Raw genomic sequence first — 20,907 nt, forward strand, 5'->3', positions numbered from 1 at the left:
TTAGTTGAGGTTTTTTCATGCTGTCGACCGAGTCGTTTAGGTCTGCGTAGTAATAAATAAATAAATATATCGTAATGAACAATAAGAAAAATACGCTTCGAGGTTATCCTCACGTGTAATTGTGATGGTAACTGAGTGATCGTTTTTCCTGTCCTGACGGTATTTTGTGAGGAAAAGTGATGGGAATATGCGTTGAGTGAAGTTGTTACACCATATTGGTTTGAAAATGGCGACGAGCGCGGGAGAGACGGAGGAGTTTGAAGGGTTCCTGGGGTTTTCAGAAACTGGGGGACAGAAGAGGCACAAAAAACACAAACACAAGAAGCATAAGAAGAAGAAGTTGGCGGTGGATGAAGAGGGTGTTATTGACCAAAGCAGAGTCAAGAAGAAGACGTTCAAAGTGAGAGTTACTGGTGACAGTGAAAAATTGTAAGTGAAAATGAATTTCCAGTTTTTTAGAACGAAAATTGTTGACAATATTCCTGTCGTTTTGCGCTTAATTATTAATGTTATGGAAAAATTGGAAAAGAGATTTTTTCTAGGGAATTTCGTCAGCTAAAAGAAAGGTCTCTTGACTTTTTTTCATATCATTGACAGTTTTTGACCAAATTAAGAGAATAACGGAATTAATTTCATGAAACTGAGAATTGAAACGTCAAATTGTTCAATTGGTTTACTACTTTGTTACTTATATCAGCGGTTATTGATTTTACGAGAAAAAGTGAGAAGTTACTTTTCATTGGAAATTTCTTCAGCTGCAAAAAGTTCCTTTGACATTTTTGGCTAGCGCCGATAGTTTCCAAAATAATTCTGAGAATATCAAAAGGTGATGCCAATCACTGGAGTTAATATTAATGAAATAAATGTGAACATCTTAATTTCATCGAGACTTCTGTAGCTAAAAAAATAATCTAATGTTCTCTGCAATGATTTCAGACCAGAAAAAAATCGAGAAAAACTTCCGAAGGGGCCCTCCACCCCGCTGGCTGGCCCCAGCGCCTCATCATTACCGAAAGTCGTGAAGAAAAAAGTCCCAAAGGGTGGAAAACCGAGGGACAGTGGAACCAGCAGCGAGGAGGAGCGATGGCTGGACGCTATCGAGTCCGGAAAACTCGAGGAGGTACCCTTCGTCTACATAATCTCCCCAATACAACAATTTATTAATATATTAATATTATAATTTTCGGAAAAGTCACAAACACAAAAAAATATTCAATCGAATGAAATTTCCTTTCTTCGATCCAACTCTCATCTTCATATCCATAATTTCCCTTTTATTTTTTTGTTCAACATGAATTACCTTTAATTGATATTATTTCATATTATTTATTTTCATGTTTGTTCTCACAATCACATCAATTGAATCCATTAATCATTGGTTATATCTTAATTTTTCCAAATTCAGGTGGACGACGAATTAAAAAAAATAAAACCAAAGGATCCCAAACTGATGACAGCGAGACAACGTGCAATGTTCGAGAGAAAAACGGACGCAGAGCCAAATCCAGGAGTTGAGCAGTTGATGTCCCTTCCCACTGGGTACAAGGAAAAAGTTATGACAGCTGAGGCCATTCAAAAGGCCGCTCTCAAGTCGTTAAAACGAAAGCAACTGGCTGACGAGAAAAGAGAGAAAGATAAAGTGAGAATTGTCGATAAATTAACCAACTTTTATTCACTTGTCATCTCCATTTTGGGCTTTTATCTTTAATTAACCCAATGATGCTAATAATGAATAATAATTATTCCTCAATAATTAATTATTAACGATTAAAAATTAATTGATGAATTAATTGTTATTTTGTGTGTTTATTTTGGATCTATTTTTGCCAAATATTCACAGAATATTTTTTCTCTTTTTCCAAAATAAAAACACCAAATGGAGATGACAAGGGAATGATGAAATTAATTAATTGTAATTGATGAATCTTTTTTTATTATTCATGATTATTACTATGATTTGTAGAAAAAAACGATGGAGAGGCTGTTGAAAAAGCAAGAGTCTAAAGCCTCAAAGATCACAGGAAAGGGAAAGGCGTCGAAGAGACAAGTACCTCTGGTTACTTATCGGCTGACACTCGAGGGGAGCTCCATATCGTATCCTCCTGGGGAAGAGTTCCCCCTCAGACCGTCGAAAATGTAAGTAAAGTCAGGTTTGATAGAGTTGAGGAGCAAATTTATTTTTTATGGGACTTATGAAAGAGTTCTAGAGGAATTAAGAATATGAGTTTGAAGAGTTTTAGTCCTAAAATGGTTTAGTTAGCCTTTTATATGTTTTTTTATTTGATGAAAGGCATTTGAAGTAGGTTTTTAATAGTTAAATAATTTGTTTGGCAGAAAAAAATGATTATTTATTGATTTACAAATATGACAACGATAAAAGAGAATTTTAGAAGGATTTTCATTGGTTTTTAGGCCCTAAAAAATACTAAAATTCTTTGCAGTTCCACATTTTTAGTGTTAACCCTCGTAAAAGTTGTAGGTAGAGTCGAGGCCTTTGAAAAACTTATAAAATAAATTTTTTTAGGAAAAAAACGCCCGAAGTCCCTTTATGTGCAGTTCAACAATGCAGAAACCCCAAAAAGTACTCCTGCTCCAAGACGGGTATCTCCCTGTGCAGTCTCCAGTGTTACAAAGCCAATCTAGCTGGAATCATGACCTGAAATGTTTGTACAAAATTAAAATTAAAAAACTTCCAATTACCTATTTAATTATCCTCTCCAAAACAATTAACAGTAAGTGTTAAATAAAGATTTTTATGTGCTCACGAATTTGGGTCAATTACCTCAATAACAATCAACTTTACGAGAAAATGTGAAGAAATAATTTTTATGAGAAATTTCATCCGCTATAAAAAAGCTCTCAACACATTTTCAAGTATCGTAGATGATTTCTGAGATAATTGAGAAAATAATAGAAGGGTTTGATAAATTTCCGAAGCGAAGCAAAATCGCTGAATTTTAATCTTCTTGTTTTATTAATTATCTCAGTAATGGTTAGTTTCTCGAGAAAAAGTCACTAGACATTGTACTTGAAGCATTTCCTCCCCTTCAAAAATGCTCTACTGTCATTTTCTCGTCAACTTAACGGTTCTTCAGATAAACGCCGAAAACCCACGGGAGTTTTCATCATCAACCGATTTGACAAAAAATGAAAAAAACATTCTTCTGTGTTAAAAATCCATTTTCAACGAAAAAAATCGTTCGTAATTGTTCAGTTGTTGGATATATTCTCTCAACCGAATATCCTCCACACACTCACATCGAATTAACGGTAAAGGTATGGGGGATTGATGTGGTCCAGCGTCCGTGACCGGTTTTATTTACCAGTGATAGCAAGACGATTCACCTACACTGTGAATTCTTTACGTAAAGACGATGGGCCCCCAGTATACTACCACCTTTCATTCGACTTTTGCCTCTCATCCAGCTATCACGTCAACAACAATTCCCTGTTCTGTAAAAATCAATCAATTTGTTGACAAATTAATTCGATTATTCGATAATAAAAGCAACGAATCATGAGATAATCGTCATTATGAACTTTAAGTATTCAGTGAATGTGATTTTATTTTCTATCGTTATTATTCATCCGATTGTTTATTGTAAGTATCAATTTTTCAATTAATTTATTAATTTAAAAAAAATTTATCGACTGGAAAACAAATGTCATTCACTTGAATTTCTAATTGATATTTTCTTTACTTTTCTGAGAGGTCTTGAATCAATCAGCTGATTAAATTTAATTCATTTAATTACAAAACAATCAATGCAATAATCCAATGCTAAATAAATAATAAATGTAAAAATAATGTATCGACTGAAAAAAATTTGTTCTTCAATCAATTCTTCAATTGAAAAATTTGTTCTTCATTTAATTAATTAATTAGTTGTGATTGATTGGAAAATTTTTTACTCTTTCTTGACAGGCCTCGAGTCTTCTGATGATTGTCGAGGAAATTGTGTCAGCGGAGTGCCTCCAAAAAAATGTTTATACAATTTTTATGTGACTGATAACATCAGGAAAAATGTGTAAGTGTTTTAAAAATATTTAAATATACTTTTCAAAGATAAAAATAATGTTCTTCGGTTTTCTTTGATCGTTTGGAGTTTAAGGTAATTGTTGATGGTGTTGAGGGGATTTGTGGGTATTATGGGACGTTCGTGGTGATGAGGTTGAGGTGATGAAGTACTGAAGGATCATCAGCCCAGTCATCATGGGTTTTATGGCGTGGAGAAGAGTTAAGAGGCACTTTTAGCAATCCCCGCCTGTGGGTAACGGTAAAAACCAAGGAGATCAATTTGTTGGTTGTTTATAAATGCTTTTATGGGGGACGGGCTGGGTTGATGAAGACACGTGTTGATTTATTTGTTCGGCGGTTTTTTTGGAAATTGTGCTGGGTATTCTTGAGGGGATAAGGGAGAAGAGAAATTTTTAATTATTATTGGGGTCGAGGGGGGGAGGTGGGAGAGAATTTCATGGGGCGGTTTGAAAGGAAAATTGATCAGCTACTAAAACGATCTTGTGATATTCTTTGATTGGACTGATAGTTTCTGTGATAATTGAAGGTATGTCAAAGAGGAACTGATTACTTTGGAGAGTAAACCATCAAATTCTTACTTTCATCATTTTATTATTTTGCTAATTATCTCGCTGAATTTCGACTTTAGCAAAAAAAGTTATAAAATCATTTCTGTCTAAAATTTTCTTATCTACAAAAAAGGTTCAGTGACATTTGTAACTATCGTCGATAGTTTGTGAGATAATTGAAAAAAGTGCACAGACGTTTTACTGGATTTGAGGAACAAACCGATGAATCCTGATCTTTCAATTTCCAAGAAAACAATGATTAATTAATTAATTAATTGTTCATGTTGTCGCAACTGATCAATATTAAATAAACGAGTGAGTTCATAAGAATTTTGCTGCTGACAATAAACGAATAAAATTTATTTTCCACGAGAAATATGGAAATCATGCATGAACAAGTTCTAGTTACAATTTCTCTTCGTACAGTGGAATTTTTACTCACGTAATCCCGGAATTCAGTCGTTACGAGTGTAATAATGATGATGATTTCAGTGTGTGCAATGGGGAGGATTATCACTGTGATTATGAGTTGAGCCCCAGGTTTCTGATCAACGGAAAGAGTCCTGGACCTGCGATCGAGGTAAAGTGCATTGGAAAATGGACCTTCACCGACAAATATCTCCCCCAATAATCGATTTAGAAGGAAAAGTGATAATAACCTTTACCTTCAGATTTTAATTTTCAACAATATATTCCCCTAACTTTTTTTTCTAATTCTCTTAGTTCTCAAGATATTCGCAGAATTCGAAGGGGAGACCCGTTTGTTTTCTATGTTTTACTTCAACTTCATTTTATTTCTCTTGAATATTTTAATGACTAATGAGAATTAATTAATTATTTAGAACGATTGGGTAGTGATTACGCAATCATTGGCACTGATTTCAGGTGTGTCTTGGAGACACGGTAGAAGTAATTGTCCACAACAAGCTGAAGGCTCAGGAACTGTCGTTCCATTGGAACGGAATTCACCAGGAGTTATCTGTGCACATGGATGGTGTTCCCATGGTCACTCAGTGTCCCATATTACCTTTCTCGAGCTTCCGATATCACCTGAAGCCTTCGAGGCCCGGCACATTCTTTTATCACGCACATTCAGGTATCAAATCCAATTAAACCGGTCAAATAACGCAATTTGTAAAGTAGCTTTATGATTAATGAAGGGTTTATTTCGGAAATCGCTGGGTTTATCGGAAAATGTAAAGAAACCTTTTTTGTAGAGTAGACGATTCTCTCCAAAAGTGCTCCACGATATTTTTTCGTAGAACCAATAGCCGCGGAGATATTTGACAAAATAAAAAATTTAAAAATTTGATAATTTGGTGTTTTGCCATCAAAATAAATGAAAGCTCGTTCTCTTTTCCTCAATTATCTCTGGAACCATCAGTGCTACCAAAAAATATGATAACATCTTCTTTGTAGCTGAAGAAATTGCCAACAAAAAATAATTGGACCATTTTTTTCATAAAATCAAAAATTTCCCTCCATTTTCTCTTAGAACAAGGAAATTAATCAAATTTCCATTCACTTAAAAACGCAAACCAAACTTCACCAAGAATTTCATTAGTTCTTCAGCAGGGAGATGGTCTCTTCGGGTCACTGACTGTCCGAGAACCTGGGGAGGACGTGACCCTCGAGAAAATTCTCATGATATCGTCGAGGCCGTCGAGATCGTTCACTTCAATCGATGTTGCGCCCCCTGAGGCGGTCGAGCTACTCGTAAATGGAAAAGTAATGAGTCCCAATGGCTCATAAGCTTAAACATAATAATAATTAATGATATATCGTTCATCAGAAGCTCAAAGAGATGGCAGAATTATTTTCTGGATTTTTTCAGAGGGAGGAGAACGTCCGAGTCGAGCAAAATCAAAGGTATCACTTCCGCATAATCAACGCAAATGCTTTAAACTGTCCAATTTCGTTCTCTGTGGCTGATCACGACCTCAAGATAACTAGTGCGGACAGCAATGCAGTCGCTCACATCGTTGGAAAGCGGTTGATATTGTTCCCAGGTGAGAGATAGCCATCGTAATCACTTCAATCGATTTTTTTATCATCCGAACCAATGGGAAACTTTATTTCTCCCGATTGTATCTTCTGAACGAAGAGATTTAGAGGAAAATCGCACGAGAAAGTTTTGTAGGAAATTCAATTTGATACAGAAAAGGTTTTTATGGGTCTTTTTGTTAGAACGAGTTGTTTTTGAGATTTTTCTACTTGAAGATATTTGGATTTTATTCAATGTAGTCCGAAAATCCCCAATATTTCTTTTGGTCCTTTGGATCTTCTAGGATAAAGGTCCTAGCCAAAAATGCCTGAAACATTTTTTCCAGAGAATTTAATTCTTCATAAAAACCATCTCCTGGCATTTTCCTCTAAATCCCCTAGTTCTCCAGATATTTCCCCTCAAAGGAAATTCCTCCCACCTCCCCAAATTTTCAAACTTCCCAAATAATTATAAACAAATTTCCTTCCCAAAAAAAAGAAATCCAATATCCTCCCCCCTCTTTCAATTAAAATAGCATCTCAAAAGCAATTCCGCCAAAATTCCCCTCGAATTCCCCTCCATATCCAAAATTCCCTCTCTCTCCCTAGAATTAATAAACCTCATTACCCACCCCCCCAGCCCTCCTCATCGCCATCAACAAAGAAATCCTCAAGGTCCACCTCTCTCCTTGACAATCCCCCCATCGCCAAATCCCATTCACAAAAAAAAAGCCGAAAAACACGACGGCGAAGAGTCCCCAGTAGTGGGGCAAAATGTGCGACTCCAATGAAATATTTCCGGGGGAGGGGGGAGGCGCCTGGTTGTCGCGCAAACTCGTGTGTCTTCGGCTCTCTCCCATAATTCTCCCGAGGGCTAAAAGGGACACACGAAGAAAGAAAGAAGCGTCACCAGCGAAAAATCGTTAAAACACGCGTTGTCGAGGTCCAAACAACAGACAATTAGTTGGTTCAAGTGCAAAAGTGTGTGAAAAAAATAAAAAAAAAAAAAAATTGTTGAAGCAAATCCTCTCCTGTGTCTGTGATACCCAGTGATCTCCCACGTGGTTGTGCATATCCCGGTGATTCTCGAGATTGCGGATAATCAGTGATGTTTACAAGTGAAAGTGGAAAAATCACGAAAATCGATTCACTGAGGGAGATGGAGTGGACGAGGGAGAAGACGTTGGAGCTGCTGAGGGAGTACCAGGCGAGGACTGTCCTCTGGGATTGGAATGCACGTGGTTACAGAGACAGAACGAAGCGAAAACGCGCCATTCAGGAATTAGCTGATCTCCTGGGGTGCAATACACTCGAGGTGGAGAAAAAAGTGACGAATCTTAAGTGTCAGTACTCCAGGGAGGTCCATAAAATACAGACGAGCAAGGAAAATGCTAGGGGTCCGGAGGATGTTTACGTTTCCAAGTGGTTTGCCTTCAAGGCCATGCAGTTTCTGCAGTTCGGAAGCAGGCGGTACAGCTCCAGGAAGAAGGTAAATGAGATATTGTTTTTTTGGGGATTTTTGGCAGTTGGGGAGGGAGCAGGGTTTGAGGTTATTTTGAGGTGATTTGTGATTTTTTGGTGGAGACAGGGGGGTTTGTGGGAGTTTGAGGTGATTTGGAGATGAGGTAGAGTCTGATTGAGGTTTCGTTTGTTGGTTGTTTATATTTTTCAGTGCTTAGACAGTCATGAGAGGTTATTTCCTATTTTTTGAGGATTTTGGAGTCTTCTACTGTCGTGTAAATATTATTTTTTAATAGGAATTGGAACATTAGGGGATGTTTTTGACTTCGTGGGCGTTTTGAGGTTACTTTGAGGTTTTGTTTGTTCGTTATGTTTTTTGTGAACGTTGGGGATGTCAGGGGAAACTAGGTTTGAATTGTGGGGTTTAGGGAGGACTACGATGCTATTGTCAGGCGATTTGGGGTTTGTTTTTGGAGGTTAGGGAAGGCCGGTGGATCAGGGAAGTTTTTGAGTTTACTGCCAGCTTTTGTTTATTCCATTTTTATTAATTTTTGGCTGTACTTGACTCTGGGGGCGTATGTGGAAGGTCCATTTTTGTTTTCTGAGGGTTCGCACAAATATGATAACACAATTTTTTCATTCAACTTTCGAGGTTAGACTTTTATTTTTTCTTTAAGGAGGTTCTCAGGGTTGTTTTTGCCGTTCATTATTATTTGTTGAAGTGGTCTTCTTGATTTTTTTAGGACTTTGGGCTGTTAGTTGGTGAGGTTGGACGTTGTAGAACTCCTGGAAGGTCCAAGAAGAGTTTAAGGAGAATATTTGAGGGTATTTTTAGTGTTTATTCTGTTTTGAGAACTTCTGAATGGATCTACTCATCATTTTCGAAGAGGTTTTGAGCTCTTTGAGCTCCACGGATTTTAATCTACTATTTTTTTGTCGATTAAAACCCGATTTGTGGAATTTAATCGATCTATTTCTCATGCTTCATAAATTTTATCACTTCGAGGAAATCTTCCTAGTCTCTGAGGTTCTTTCCAAGCATCGGAATTTATCTTTAAATACGTGGAGAGCAGTTTTTATAATTTTTATTGGCAAATAACTTCTCTCCTATATTTTAAACCTTATTCGATCCCCTCAAATCCATTAGAATGAAATTATTCTCACTTCTCCAACTGTATTATCATTTTCCCATTCTCCTGGGAGTCTGGAATATTTAATTACCTGTTTGGCAGGCTAATTATAATACTGAATAGCAGAAAAACACTTTTTGGCGATTTAATTGAATGACCAAATCCTTTGCCTCTTTGAAGAAATCATAACATAATTTGGTAGAATTATTGCGATATATTGTCCATTATTTTGACTATTTTAAAGAGGTGGGGAATTAATTAAAAAATTGAGAAATCGTTTCAGGCGAAAGACGAGGATTTATTCATTCGTTTGCCTTCAAAATTTACAGAAATTTTGCTATTTCCCTTTATTAAAAATGCGGCTTTTAACCGTGAGAACAGTTCGAGACGTTTCGATCTTATTGTCTGGTGGGGCCTGTTGGTGTGTCGCAGTGTTGGATGTTAAAAAAGAGGGGAGGAAACTGGCAGAGGACAATGAGGCTCTGTCCCAAGGATTCGTGCGAAACCCAATTCCTTTGTGACATTGAATAAATTTTTTTTTCTCTCGTTTTTATTTTTATATCTGGATATTCTGATGACTCCAAAGCTTAAACCACATCCGCATCCTCGATTATTATTTTTGTGCAAATGTCTGGATTTTTCTTCATTTTTTCAATTTTATTTCTCTGGAAAGAATAATTAATTTTTTTTGGGAAACTAGACCCTCTGAAAAATTATTATGCATCAAAGGAGTTGATCTAAGTATTTGTGGAGATAAATAGGATTTTTTTTTGTTGTCTGAACCAATTTTTTTGGTCTCAAAATTGTGAGAATTTATTTGCTGAGAGATATGAAAAAATGATTTAATTCTGCAACGGAATTGATTTTTTTCTTTTTTTGTTTCGTTAAAAGTGTAATTAACCGGATGAGTGGTTGGAGGAAACTCTAGAGTATCTCTAGAGATACCACGGAGAGTTTTATTACCTGTTAAAAGGTCTCTTGACATTTCCTCCGAAAACCACTCATTAAAGAGCAAATTAGCTAATCAGGGAAATGTCGGCTCCACTTCGTTTCATTCCACAAATTTACGCAATTGCCTTTTTCGTTGTGTTAGGTTGACAATAAAGGGGTTTAGGAGAAATGTTGTTATTACATCAGCCATGAAGAACGTCCTCTGGTATTTTCTCGCCAGATCAATATTCACGGGATTAGTAAGCGACTGAAAGTGTCTTTGATATTTGTCAATTCAACTCGGAAACCCGTAATTCCACAAACAAATGTCACAAGATCTTTTTTGTAGTTCAACAATTTTATAGCAAAATAGTTTGATACAATTTTTTCATCAGATCAATATCCACTGAGATAATTACCAAAATGTTAAAATGTAATATATGAAAAATGGATTCTCTTTTTTTAAAACGATCGAAAATGTCTTTGACATTCTGCCATTTAACTCGATAAATAACGTTTCCACGAGAAAATGACCCCAGATCGTTTTTATTCCTGAAGAAATTTTCAATAAAAAAACTCTATTGACATTTTCTCCTAAAGTCCTTCCCCACTGACATAATTCCTAAAAACATCACGATATGATATGCGTTAAAATTGATTTCGAAAACCCTAAAAATTGATTTTTAATTTCAGAAGGTCGAAGACACGATAATGGGTATGCCTCGTCCTGAGGACACTCCCCACATAAAAACCGAGGAGGAGTACATAGTCTCGGACATAGATCCCGAGAGTATAAGACCGTATTACGACTGTCCGGACGATGAAAATGTCTCAGCAACTGGTTCTTACAACGCCTCCCCCTTGGAAGACGAAGAGTCCTCGTCCTCCAGCCTAAAACATCCCCTCGAGCCCTGGCACAACAGTTTTCATGATGAAAATCTTCCCAATGATTCTCAGAAGGAGCCAATATCCAAGGAAATATCGTCCAATGATCGTAAAAGACTCAGAGACGAATTTTCAAAATTTGGTGAAAGTATTGCAGCACAACTCGCTGAAATTCCTGACTCCTATTCGAGATCAGTTGCCAAATTACGAATCAATCAGATACTCTTCGAGGCCGAAATCGGTGCTTATGCGCAGGGCCATCGCTAATTACTCCAATTTTAATTATTAACTTTTTTAATCATTTGTGAATTTAATTTTTTTTTACTTTTTTACTGTTTTTTACGTTCTTCTCCATTTATTGTGATTATTGCTATTAATTAATGGGGTCATTATTAAAGGGTAATTGTTTATCCTGTTATTATTATTATTATTATTATTATTATTATTATTATTATTATTATTATTATTATTATTATTATTATTATTATTATTATTATTATTATTATTATTATTATTATTATTATTATTATTATTATTATTATTATTATTATTATTATTATTATTATTATTATTATTATTATTATTATTATTATTATTATTATTATTATTATTATTATTATTATTATTATTATTATTATTATTATTATTATTATTATTATTATTATTATTATTATTATTATTATTATTATTATTATTATTATTATTATTATTATTATTATTATTATTATTATTATTATTATTATTATTATTATTATTATTATTATTATTATTATTATTATATGAAGCCGAATAAGTGGGAGTTTTCAGTGTAGAAATAAGGCTCTTCCAGCGAAAATCGTAATTCTCCCAGATTTCACCGACTGAGAAAAAACAAAAGAATTGTTCAATATTCGATATCTCGAGATTCAACGATGCGATTTCAACGAGTCAGTCGTTATTTTAAAGGGTAAAAAATATCTTTAAAATAAGATAAAATCTGAATTTTTTCACTCGGCCAATTTTGAGGTATGGAAAATTGAAATTTCAAGTTTTCAGATAGATTTTATGACGGTTTAAGGATGTCAACACCGTCTCAAGGGGCAAAATGTAGTTTATAATTATTTTATTAATGTTGACAAATTTTTTTGTACTGTTTACTCTGGTTCGTTGAGTTGGTAACATTTTTTTCTCGAAGATTTATTTATGATTTGTCGTCCCTCGGGAATTGTACATAGTGATGGAAGAATTTATTCATGTACGATGAGCATCCCTACATTGTACCTCTATGTAATGACTTTTTTTTATTGAGTTCAATAAATATTTGAATTGATGAAATATTCGTGAATATATTTTTGTGATTTTCCGCAACATTTGCCCCATTTTTTGTGTATTATAATAATATCTGTATAGCTTTAATTATAATTATTATCTTTATTAGTATTTATTGCTCGTTAAAGAGATCACAAAACGATCGTCGAGACCGCCGACTTATTATTACTATTATCATTGTGAATGATTTTAGTATTATCATTCATTATGTCATTCAATTTTTAGTTAACTTCTATTTTTGGAAATTACTTTCTTGTTTTAATTCCTTTTTCAACAGTAAAAAAATGACGAAATATTTTTTTTTATGCAAGGCGAGAGGGTCGACCTCGAACTGGAGACTTCTAGATCACCGGGAAGATACTCAATGATCTTGGAGGGTTTCCACGACTGCAGGAAATTGATTCTTGAATTGATTTTGGGGTATGAAAAGGGGGAACTTAATGGGGAGGTAATAAAAAGTCATTTGGATTATCCGGAGCTCCCAGAGGTGCTCCAAGGTCATGACTGTGAGGCCCTCGGGAAGGGGACGATATGCCTTATGGATATGGAGGGACAGAGGGTCGAGGAAACAGCTGCGAACACTTTCTTCCTCGATTTCGATGAAGTCTTTTATGATATTGATGATCAGGAAACTGATTATAAATTTAATATCTATGGGCACACCTATTATCCTGCGTATTTGAGTGAGTTGATTGTATTCGCGATCATTTTTTCAATTTTTATTTAGTTGAACATGATTTTTTAAACTATTACCGGAATCGCAAATCTGCATTTGTTTGTTTTTTTTTTATTGAAAAATTTGCTTTTTAAACAATTAAAGTCATGTCCGCAAAATTGCAATTTTTATTGTTTTTATAGTTAATTTCTGCAATTTGTTTATTTTTTTGCGGGATATTTTCTGCAGGTGTCAGCCCTGAAGGGACTAATATCCCTCAAATTAGTGAGATGACCTTCAAATACCCTCCGTCACCGATTTTATCGCAACCGGAAGCGGTTTCGGAGGACATCCTCTGTGATTTGGAGTATAAATCGAGAGAATGCAGTGACAGACCTTTATTCTGCGAATGTCTGCAGATTCTCGATGTTCCGCCCATGGAAAATATCGATATCGTCTTGATTAATAAAGGTATGGACAAAAAACAATTGAAAAACAAATTATATAATTGATAATTAATGAGTGAAAAATTTTGTGGAAAAGTTCCCCATTAATTACACCAGAAAAAATAACTTTCAATCCCTGGAAAATATGTTTTTTAAAAAAAGATTCTTTTAAACGAAAAAAGTCTTGAAAAGACCAAAAACATTTTTTCCAAATGAATTTTCTTTTCCTAACAATTTTTCTTTTCAATGTAAAAATTTATATATATAATTTATCTCGGTTTCATCGCATGGTAAAACATATTTTCATCCCTCAAAGATGACAATTTCAATTCTAAAAAATGCCCCGGTAAAAAAACTTTCGAATTTCATTTAAGAAATCAATTTTTCAAATCATGAACTTGTTCTGTTCTTCTTTAAATCAGGAGATGAATATTCAATTCATCTAATAAAATTTCTATACAAAAATAAGTCGTAAAGAGTTTTTTAAAACTCAAAAAGTAACAAATCTTGTTTTTTCACAAATTCTCCGAAAAAATATATAAATTATTGTCAATCATACTTTTTGCATCCATCGTATCCAGGAACACGTCATCGACCTATCTGGAGACATTTTCAAACCCCAAAAAATTCCCTGCCAAAACTCCCTGGAAATGCAAATTGTTCTAGGTAAAGGTGGCAACAGTAGTTTCGTCTTCCATTTGCACGGCTACTCGGCAGCCATTTTGTCGTCGAAAAAATTCGACCGTCCGATCGAAAAGTCTGAGATAATATCCCTGGAGGGTTTGGGAAAATTGCCCCGAAATTTTGAAACTCCAGTGAAGAAGGACACATTCGTAGTACCGAACAAGGGGTACGTTATCGTTCGCCTACTTACCGACAGTCGGGGTTACTGGCTGTGGGAATCTCGGGCGACTGGAGTCTCTCCGGGTACAAGAGGCCCCGGTATGCAATTCCTCATGCGGGTAGGGACGAGGGAGAGCTTACCGACAGTTCCCCTGGACTTCCCCACCTGCGGTAACCACAAAGGACCAGATTTAATTTTCGATAACGAGGATTAATACATTTTAACATAAATTGTTTCAACTTTTGGAATTAATTATTTATTAATGAGTTGTAACGTACATTGCGAACTACAAGATGAAAATAAATTATTATTTATAAATAGAAAGTAAGTGTTAATTTAAATGAAACAATCAGAACCATAATTTCGATTTTGTTTTTAATTGACGGTCGCATTGTCCTCAGGACAGTTTACATTATCTTTCTTAATTTCATATGTTAACTGAATTAACATTAATGGCATGTGCCAACTTGCCTATCAATTCATTAAATATAAAATTTTGATACGAGATAAATATTAATTAATTGTGAGTAATTATGAATATATGAATTATTTTTTGCGTTATAACTTGAAGGGGGGAAGAGTCATTAAGATGATTTAAAATAGAGAAAATTATATTATTAAAATTATATTATTATAATATTCCCTTCTTTATACCCCGAAATGAGAGAAAACATTTGGCTGGATGTCAACAAACTTTTGCCAATTTTTCTCGACTCCTCATGGTTCTCGCATCAGTAGACATTCCCCCTGTGGAGATGCCAGTGTTCGATTGCATTTTGTTAGACCGAGATTATGCTTTTATGATTTGGGAATTTTTATTTCGCTATTGGAAATTCACTGGGGGGTAGTTCACTGCCAAAAGGGGCAACCGCAAATGGCATTCGTCATAAAATTATTTGGAAATTATTGAGTTGTTGAGTATCTCAAAAACATTTCATATTCATAGTTTTCGGAACAACGATTCAAGGAGCAATTGCAGTTTTTCACTTCCGATTTATAATTTCTTGAAATAATTATCAAATCATATTTTTCAATTACGGATTTATTTCCGTCGTCATAATGATTTTTAAATTAGCTTTAATCGGTGGATGGCTTAATTTTCTACTAAAGCAAATGGTTTTTTGTAAAAAATGAGGGACAAAAAAATCAATGGCAAAAGATTGAGTACAATAATTAAGAATTGGTGATTGATTAATTACTAATTACTAATTGAAAATCAGAAAAAATCGGTCTAACCTATTGAACTATTTGCCATAACTCAATCGATAATTAATCAAAAAAAATTGAGGCCAAGGGCTGTATGGAAGGGTAAACTAAATTCTTAAAAAACAATCTAAAAAATATTAATAATAGAAAAATACTAATTAACAAAATAAAAAGAAAATGAATGAAAAATCCTCACTGGGGCAATATTTTCGATTATTTCCTTTTTTCACGTGGAATATTATTTTTTTTTTCTTTGAAAAAGGGCAAATGGGGTTGATATTTTTTAATTTCATGTTATTGGGGCAGAACGGTTCTACGTGTTGAAATGGGGTAATTTTTAACCCGTGAGGATCTCCAATGACGCTTGGTTACTCGATAAAAAAATTATTTATCACATCGTTATTTTTATTTGTGAATGGGTTCCATTGTCGTTGGTTGAATTGATGGGCGCAACTACTTGTGAATATCCAACCGACACCACCTGTGAATGGTGAATGCTGCGAAGTAGTACAAAAATCTGTCATGGACGTTGGCATTTATGGCTTGCTCCATGTATCATCGATTGGGTGAAGATAATTCGAGAGTGAAGGGTGAATGTTCGATTGACGGTGATTTTATGACTGATGTCTGACTGATTTTATAAATTCTGTCATAAAGGGGAAAACGAGTTGCATTCACTTATCAACAATTCAACTCTATCTCAATCCTTTTTTAAAAAATCTATTGTAACGATTACATTATGGATTTGTATATCATTTAATTTTAGTTATTGACTGACCATTAATTTTGTAATTTAATAATTTAATGGGATTTAATTATTATTCTGGATATTTAATGGGGTTTTCAATTAAAATTCTGCAAATTCAAATACAAAATTCTAAAACTCTAATGACTTGCTCTGATTCCATTGACAATGACAACAGATTCTCTGGATAAATTGCATTTGTTGTAACAAGCGTCTGGAGATTGTTTATAGTATAATTGAAAGTAATTAGCGACTTTTTTCTTCTGGTTCATTAATTACAGAATTTCTCTATTTTAAAATGATTTTGATAATGTGTGTTGTCGAATGTTCTAGACTTTTTCTGGAAAATTGACTGAATAAGTGCGTAAATGTTCCATAATTTTTACTGAATACTATTTTGACTCAAAGTTATGGAACCGGCACGTAATTTTCAATAAATCTTTCCCTTGGTGTATAGATTTCTGGTTTTACTATTCTATTTTACCAAAGATGTCACAGTTGTCGGCAGTTTCAAGTATTCCACACGGTGGATATAAACTTTTCGGGTGAATTAGTGATGCACCCAACGTGAAAAGTTACAGCCATCCCACGGTTAAATGTGGCACAGGGCATGACATGGCTCGCGTGGCTCAACGGTGTTATCCCAGTTGAAACTTTTTGGAAGCTCAATGGACGGGTGGTGGGGGGTGGGTGGTTGGGCGGCCGATGGAGGAGGGGTGGAATAAAGGGCTAGGGGGCACCGCGACGTCTCGAAAAACTCTCGGCCCCGTGTGCCGAATCCGAGAATAGGCATTTCGATATTACGTAATTCCATGAATTTTTCATTCTTCGATTAGCGAAATATTTCACTGATTTCAATTTTATTTAACCGGGGATAGCGTGGGGGTGGGAAGGGGTGAGTTTCGGAACTCCAGCTATGCTGATTGAATTTGGGTTTCCAATTAAAATTACGGATATGGAAAAAAAGTGAGGAAAAAATATTGAAATTGATTTTTTCACGAATCGAAGCGAAAAAAATGGTCTTTTTAATTTTATGGAAAATGGGTTTTTTCTAGTAAAAATTATTTTTCCGGGAAATTTACCGTTTTATATTATCGACAACGCTCGAACATTGATTTTAAATTGTAAAAGAGTGAGTCGAGGGAAAACAGAAAGTTAGTGGCAAAAATGAATTCAATCGACGTCAAAAATCGGAAAAAAATGAAAAGCACATTGTCTGGGTACTTCATGCATATCTGAGCGCATCCGCTGAGGTATGAAGTCCTCCAACAGTTGTAAATGGAGGAGTACTCGGGAGGAATCGATGGTGTGATGATCGGAAAATGTCAGAAAAGAATGAAAATTCTAAAAAAATCGGGAAAAAGTGTAAAACAAAAAATAATAAAAAAGTGGAAAATATCGTGGGGTGAATTGCCCGCGTCCATTTTCATCTGCTCCACCCGTTCCACCCTTCAACCCCCTTTCCAGGAAGCCATCAGCTCGACAGCAATTTAATAAAAAAAAAATATGAAAAAAAATCGAGAAAAAATGGTTTTTGGTAAATTTCTTAATTAAAAAATTCTATTGAATTTATCTCAATTGTCACTAAAAGTATCGATGAAATTGGTTTTCTGGTCGCACATATCGTCGATCAATTGCAAAAAAAAAACTGATGGAGAGGGAAGTGACAAAATATTTTTTTAAACATGTTTAAAGTAATTTTATATTTTTAGTAAATTCAAAGATTATTCCTATTATTATTATTATTGAATTATTGAAAACATGGAAACACAAAATTTTTAAAAAACTCAATTCCATTCGAAATCGTGATTTTTCTGTAGAAAAAAATTGACAAATCAGAACTTAACACTGTCCTGTGAAAAAATCCACATTTCTGTTGCAGTGAAAAATTAAAATCTGCATTTTTTATTATGATTATAATCCAAATAAAAAATTCAAAATAAAATCGAAAATCTAATACCTAAAATTCGTTAAAAAATCATATTTTATTTACTCTTCAATGAATTTATCCCCTACTTTAACTATCGATCACGCCACCCATGTCTGACAGCTTCATTACTTTTTCCCCTCGCAGGGAATCGATTGGCGCACCAGATGCGTTCGCATAATCTGCAGACAAGAAATCCCCTCCCCCGAGATTTAATTAGAAGGTGAATGGTATGATCGGTAGTAAAACGATGCCGATTACGATTTTGATCGTTGGAAATGCTAACGTTAAGCCCCAGGTAAGTTCCTAAACCCTTAACTCCGCCTAAGAAAAAAAAAAACTCTTTAGTCTGCATTACTCGCTTTTATGTCTCTTTTTTTTTTCACTCTTGGATCCGATGCTGGAAGAGTTGAGGTACTTTTGCCCGTCCACTTTTTGCCATCGGCCCCTGCACTTTTCCCTACCGGTATTTCATCCTTTTTTGCTCGCCCAGTGATGTAAAAAGTGGAGTTCGTTCACTTTTCATCTACGGATGTCGCGTGAATTTTTCGCCTACACTTTCGGTGGTGTATACATTATTCTGGCTGTGAAAAGCCATCTTTTGAGTGAAACAAAAGCCATTAAACAGAGAATGCGTTGGCTTTTGTCGTTTTTTTTTTCCCAAAAGATGGAAACAAATCCTCGGCTAGATCTCCATTTCCAATGAGACAATAGGATACGTTTTTGGTTTCCAAGGGGATTTTTCTACAAAGATGTAAAGCCCTTTGACAATTTTATGGTGGAATACTGCATGAAATTTCAAATCCTGTTTACAATTCTCTTTGAGTAAAAAACAATCCGCTTACGGGGAAATGGTCTTCACTTTTGATCGAAGGTCTTCTGGGGCCGCGGTAAAGGCTTGCGCCAAGTTCACAGCTGTTTGAGAGGAGCTTACGGATGTGGGGGAGGTACAAAAGCTTCGAATGTGTCTCGGAGAAACCCTTTCACTCCACTAGTTTTGGAATAATTGAAAATAATGGGGGAAAGGATGCGCGGTAGAGGCTTGCGCCAAGTACACGTTTGGTGCGAGCATAACAACTGCCAATTTCTTCTTTTGTGCGATCGTTTAAGCCATCATGTTCCACAACGAACTGAGAATAAAAGATTTCCGACTTGGAAAAACGCGGTAGAGACTTGCGCCAAGTACTCGTTTGACATGACCATTAAAATTCTTATTTTTTTTTTCTTTTTCTTTCGTTTTAGTCATTGTGTCCCACAATGAGTTGAGAACCAATAAAAGATTCCTAACTCGGGAAAAAAATGCGGTAAAGACTTGCGTCTTTCACATGTAAATTGCGTCACTAATTTTTTTATAATTTCGTAACTGATTCCTTCAATTTGCACGGGATTTTTCCTGAATTCATAACGTAATGTTCTTCTTAAAAATACTCTAACGTCAAGGGTGTCAATAAAAATCTTGTTCCGGTGAAAAGAATATTCGTATCGAAGAGATAACCTACAAAAAAATGGCGCCTGAGTAAAATAAATTGGCGGGTTTTTTTCCACCATTTTTTAATATTTTGCATCGCTTCAGTCGTTTTAGGATACTAGCACCATCGCACAGGGCCTCGACTTTAAATGGTTAAATGGCGCGATTTTTGAACTCGCAATCCTTTCGCATGTGAAACAACGTAAAAAAAATCTCATTATTTTGTGTTACCTCGCGTCACTGATCACCAAATAACCATCAACAGAGCAGCAAAAAATCCACTGCAAGTAAACGTTGTTAGAACTTATTGCAACACTGGAAGTGGATGAAAGTTGTAAAAGCACATTGCAGCCCCGTATTTTACTCGATATCAACAGAGTCATTACCCCCTCTCGCCCCCATTTGGACGGAAGCATAAACCTTGGGAGATTCTGACCTGAGAGACTGAAACCATCGAAAATCTTGTGCTCAAGAAATAAAAGTGAAGTGAATAGAATGGTGGACAAAGGAAGGTAGACAACAAAATGGCCGACATTACGGAGATATTTAATGGCCGATCCCCTCTGGTAGTCAACAGGATACGTTATACTTAAACTTTCCAATGGCTCCAAGTGCTTCCCATTTATTTTGATATGTTGAGGTCAACGACAGATCAATGAAACCTCATCTTTGGATCTATTATTAATGAAAATTGGTAATTTATTGCGACTAATGGAGAAACTGTCCAGATATCGTCATTTCTCAATGTTTATTAAAATTATTATTTAAAGGTTGAAATCTGTTCATAAGATTCATTTACACTGTCGATTTAATACTAAAGTCCTAACTTTTATTCCTTTAAATTGTTGGATTCCAATAAACACTGAAGTCTTAGTCTATGGAGTCTTTATTCTCAGACTAAAATACAAGTTCTGTTTGCAAATCTTCTTGACAGATAATTACTCAAAGTAATGCTGAATCAAAACTGAAAAAAAATGCAAAGGTCTTTAATTTAAGCGTTTGTCGTTGGTACGTTGGAGGGGATGTTTTTTACTAAGGAATAAGACTTCAGTGAAGGGGGTATTTGGTTAATTGGAGAAGTGCCTGGAGGATTATTTTGGAAAGGTCCAGGAGTTTTATTGAGGAAAAACCTAGAGGATTAACTTCAAACGAATCTTAAGAATTTTTTTTGTTTCTTCGATTTCTATTATATTACAAGTTAATTTTTGATTCCTGGCAGGCGAATCTTAATGATCTTAATGTTACGTCATTCTGGGGGATTATTTTGTTTATTACCTCCTCAGCCTGGTTAACAATTTGTTTCTTTGAATTTCCAAATTTGGACAGTACCAG

At 35.0% G+C, this 20,907-nt stretch overlaps 2 protein-coding genes and 2 long non-coding RNA genes across 8 annotated transcripts in view; 2 read left to right on the plus strand and 2 right to left on the minus strand.

Annotated features, from left to right (window-relative positions):
- The first annotated feature begins 35 nt into the window (after positions 1-35).
- On the plus strand, positions 36-2,673 carry LOC135165990 (INO80 complex subunit B). The gene is made up of 5 exons (XM_064127858.1): positions 36-429; positions 937-1,120; positions 1,406-1,639; positions 1,964-2,136; positions 2,525-2,673. The coding sequence occupies exons 1-5, from the start codon at positions 227-229 to the stop codon at positions 2,658-2,660; spliced, it is 930 nt and encodes a 309-aa protein (XP_063983928.1). The 5' UTR covers positions 36-226; the 3' UTR covers positions 2,661-2,673.
- Positions 2,532-4,120, minus strand: LOC135165994 (uncharacterized). The gene is made up of 3 exons (XR_010299613.1): positions 3,913-4,120; positions 3,259-3,453; positions 2,532-2,656 (listed from the first exon to the last, which is right to left on the minus strand). It is a non-coding gene; the product is annotated as an uncharacterized LOC135165994 (long non-coding RNA).
- LOC135165982 (uncharacterized) lies at positions 3,461-14,560 on the plus strand. Of its 5 annotated transcripts, none has more exons than XM_064127840.1 (9): positions 3,461-3,601; positions 3,926-4,028; positions 5,080-5,167; positions 5,473-5,683; positions 6,152-6,315; positions 6,422-6,596; positions 12,596-12,967; positions 13,189-13,410; positions 14,052-14,560. In XM_064127840.1, the coding sequence occupies exons 1-9, from the start codon at positions 3,535-3,537 to the stop codon at positions 14,441-14,443; spliced, it is 1,794 nt and encodes a 597-aa protein (XP_063983910.1). In that variant the 5' UTR covers positions 3,461-3,534; the 3' UTR covers positions 14,444-14,560. The 5 variants fall into 5 exon arrangements, with proteins under 5 accessions (XP_063983910.1, XP_063983913.1, XP_063983912.1 ...); XM_064127841.1 differs by lacking the exons at positions 3,461-3,601; positions 3,926-4,028 and adding exons at positions 4,480-4,565; positions 4,721-4,902; XM_064127843.1 differs by lacking the exons at positions 3,461-3,601; positions 3,926-4,028 and adding an exon at positions 4,145-4,277.
- A 313-nt stretch (positions 14,561-14,873) lies between these two features.
- LOC135165714 (uncharacterized) overlaps positions 14,874-20,907 on the minus strand; it is a 140,653-nt gene continuing 134,619 nt past the window's right edge. Inside the window, exon 6 of the long non-coding RNA XR_010299558.1 lies at positions 14,874-14,976. This is a non-coding gene — a long non-coding RNA (uncharacterized LOC135165714). The remainder of the gene's footprint in view (positions 14,977-20,907) is intronic.

The sequence above is a fragment of the Diachasmimorpha longicaudata genome, chromosome 9, assembly GCF_034640455.1.
Source record: "Diachasmimorpha longicaudata isolate KC_UGA_2023 chromosome 9, iyDiaLong2, whole genome shotgun sequence".
Lineage (NCBI taxonomy): Eukaryota > Metazoa > Arthropoda > Insecta > Hymenoptera > Braconidae > Diachasmimorpha > Diachasmimorpha longicaudata.